At 32.5% G+C, this 2334-nt stretch overlaps 1 protein-coding gene across 1 annotated transcript; it reads left to right on the plus strand.

Annotated features, from left to right (window-relative positions):
* The first annotated feature begins 404 nt into the window (after positions 1 to 404).
* On the plus strand, positions 405 to 1644 carry LOC105138257 (BTB/POZ domain-containing protein At3g05675). Its single transcript, XM_011044304.1, is given in 8 exon segments — positions 405 to 514; positions 516 to 632; positions 634 to 713; positions 716 to 1189; positions 1192 to 1243; positions 1245 to 1344; positions 1346 to 1442; positions 1445 to 1644. Coding segments are annotated over 8 exon segments (1230 nt in total).
* The last annotated feature ends 690 nt before the right edge of the window (positions 1645 to 2334 follow it).

Genomic DNA, 2334 nt, shown 5'->3' on the forward strand with positions numbered 1-2334 from the left:
TTAGAGATCAACTAATCAAGTTTTAGATCATTTCAATCTGCAATTCCTTTAAGTTACTCAGGTTCTATTCTATCAGTTTGGTTAAATCAAGTCTGTCACATCAAGTGTTGAAATTCAGTGCAATGAGAATATATAAGAGGTAAAATCCAATGCTATGTTATTTTCTTTTGAGAGGTGCGCCATCCCTCCTTGTAGTGACAATCTGATTGAACCACACTGATGTTGTATGGTTCCGTGAATTTGTCTTGCCATAGTTAAATAATGCATGTAATCCTTCTGAATGATTGTAATTGATTTGTTTCTATCATGGCTATGTTTCATTCCCTCAGCTATTTCTGATTCTTTTAAGTTGTACAATGAATTTAACTCTGTTTATGATTTCTGTTGATTCAATATTTACTTACATGAAAGAGCTAGGTAGGATTGCTGATTGCTCAACCAGACATGTTGTTGTCTAACACCAAACACAGGAAGACCGAGATGATTGGTTTTGGTGTCATTCTAATTTCTTGGTATGCTCACAGCCATTCTGAGAACTGGCCTACTTGCCAGATCATTGACTCATGGAGCTGTGTTGAAGTTTACTGCCAAGAGTCAGACTTTGATCCCCATGTCAATTTTCTTCAACTTCTGTGTTGTTATAGATGATTCCTTGGGTGGGTTGTGGCATGGTGTGAAGAATGCCCTTGGCATTCTGCATCTGGCTGTAGATTTTTACAAATTGTTACTGCTTGTGTGAACTACTTGGAAGCAATGCCCTGGGAGAAAGCTGAGGAGGAGGAGGAGATCCTAAAAATCATACCATGCATGGGATCAAAAGCGCAACCAATTCTGGCCCATTTCCAACCAGTAATCCATCAGCTGTCAGATATTAAATTTGCCATTTCATTATCTCCTGCACCCATGAATGATCTTAAAACTTCTGCACAAGAGCAGCATGGGAACAAGCTGACTGAGAATGATGATGCCCCTCTATTGACAGTTGATGAGGAGGTCAAATTTGAAGCAAAAGAATGTGTGAAGGGACTGTTCGCCAGATTTAACAATATGTTAGAAGCTTTGTTATGTGATCCTGTGGAATCAGCGTATGAGAAAGAGAAAATGCAATCTTTTCAATCATATCTATCAGATTTGTCATTGGCTTGCTAGATATTAAATAAGTTGGTAATCATTAAGGAATTTGTCAATAATTGAAGCTAGTTCAGGTTGCTCAGCAAGCTAGTTCAGAAGCCAAAATTATTGAGACAGTCGAAGGTTGTAGAGATGGCAGCGAAGGTTTTAGAAGCAATAGGATATGGCACTGTTATTCTTCCTACCGCAAAACGGCTTCACTTGGTGAAGGTTTTGGCATCCATTTGTGATGGTTACCAAAGCATTAATTGATTCTGCCACAACCAATGCCGAGGATGCTCCAGAACTCACGATTGATAGTGAGCTATGGCAGCCCTTAGATCCACATTTGTTTCAATAGTTCTTGCGCTGCCATCAAAAGACCAGGCAGAGATTTTGACTGAATGGTTAAGAAATGAGCATATTCGTTATCCAGACTTCACTGAGGCATTTGAGGTGTGGTGTTACAGGTCCAAGGTTGCCAACAGAAGTTTAGAAGACACACTGGGCAGCCATGGCGGGGCCATACTTTGATAATTTGTTTTTCAACTTTTTGTTAGGCATAAATACATGATGTTGCTTCGCTACAATTATTAAATAATATAAATTAAATTTTAAAATTTTATTTATAAATTTAAAATATTAATTTTTAAATTAGGATAATTTTTTAATATGATATTAAAATTTTACTAATTAAACAATTATAATTAAACAATTATGAATTTAAATCTTATCAATTTCTATTTTATTTGATAAAATTAATTGTATAAAGTATTTTGAGTCAGTATAAATTTCAAGTTTTAAAAAATTTATTTAGGAAGAGTATATTAAAAAATAATACAAATTATATTTTAAAATATTATTTAATTACTTAAGTTTTTGAGTTAAAATAATTATAATAAAAAATAAAAAATTTATTTTTCTATCATTTGCAAAGATTAGGATATAAAGTTTCACTGAAAAGAGACTCCTAAACTAGGTGCCCTGTATTTTAGCTTATCATTCAAAAGTGAAGTTATATTTTACAGCCTAGAATGTAACTATAGTTATTTTTTAAAATATTTTTTATATTAAAATAATATTTTTAATATTTGTACATCAAAATAATTTAAAATATATAAAAAAATTATTTTTTAGTAAATAAATTTAAAATTTTTTAAAAATACAGTTTACATTGCTTTCTCAGACATAGAATTCTGTTTGATTGTAAATCTATAATTGTGA

This window comes from Populus euphratica, unplaced genomic scaffold (genome assembly GCF_000495115.2).
Source record: "Populus euphratica unplaced genomic scaffold, PopEup_1.0 scaffold74.1, whole genome shotgun sequence".
Lineage (NCBI taxonomy): Eukaryota > Viridiplantae > Streptophyta > Magnoliopsida > Malpighiales > Salicaceae > Populus > Populus euphratica.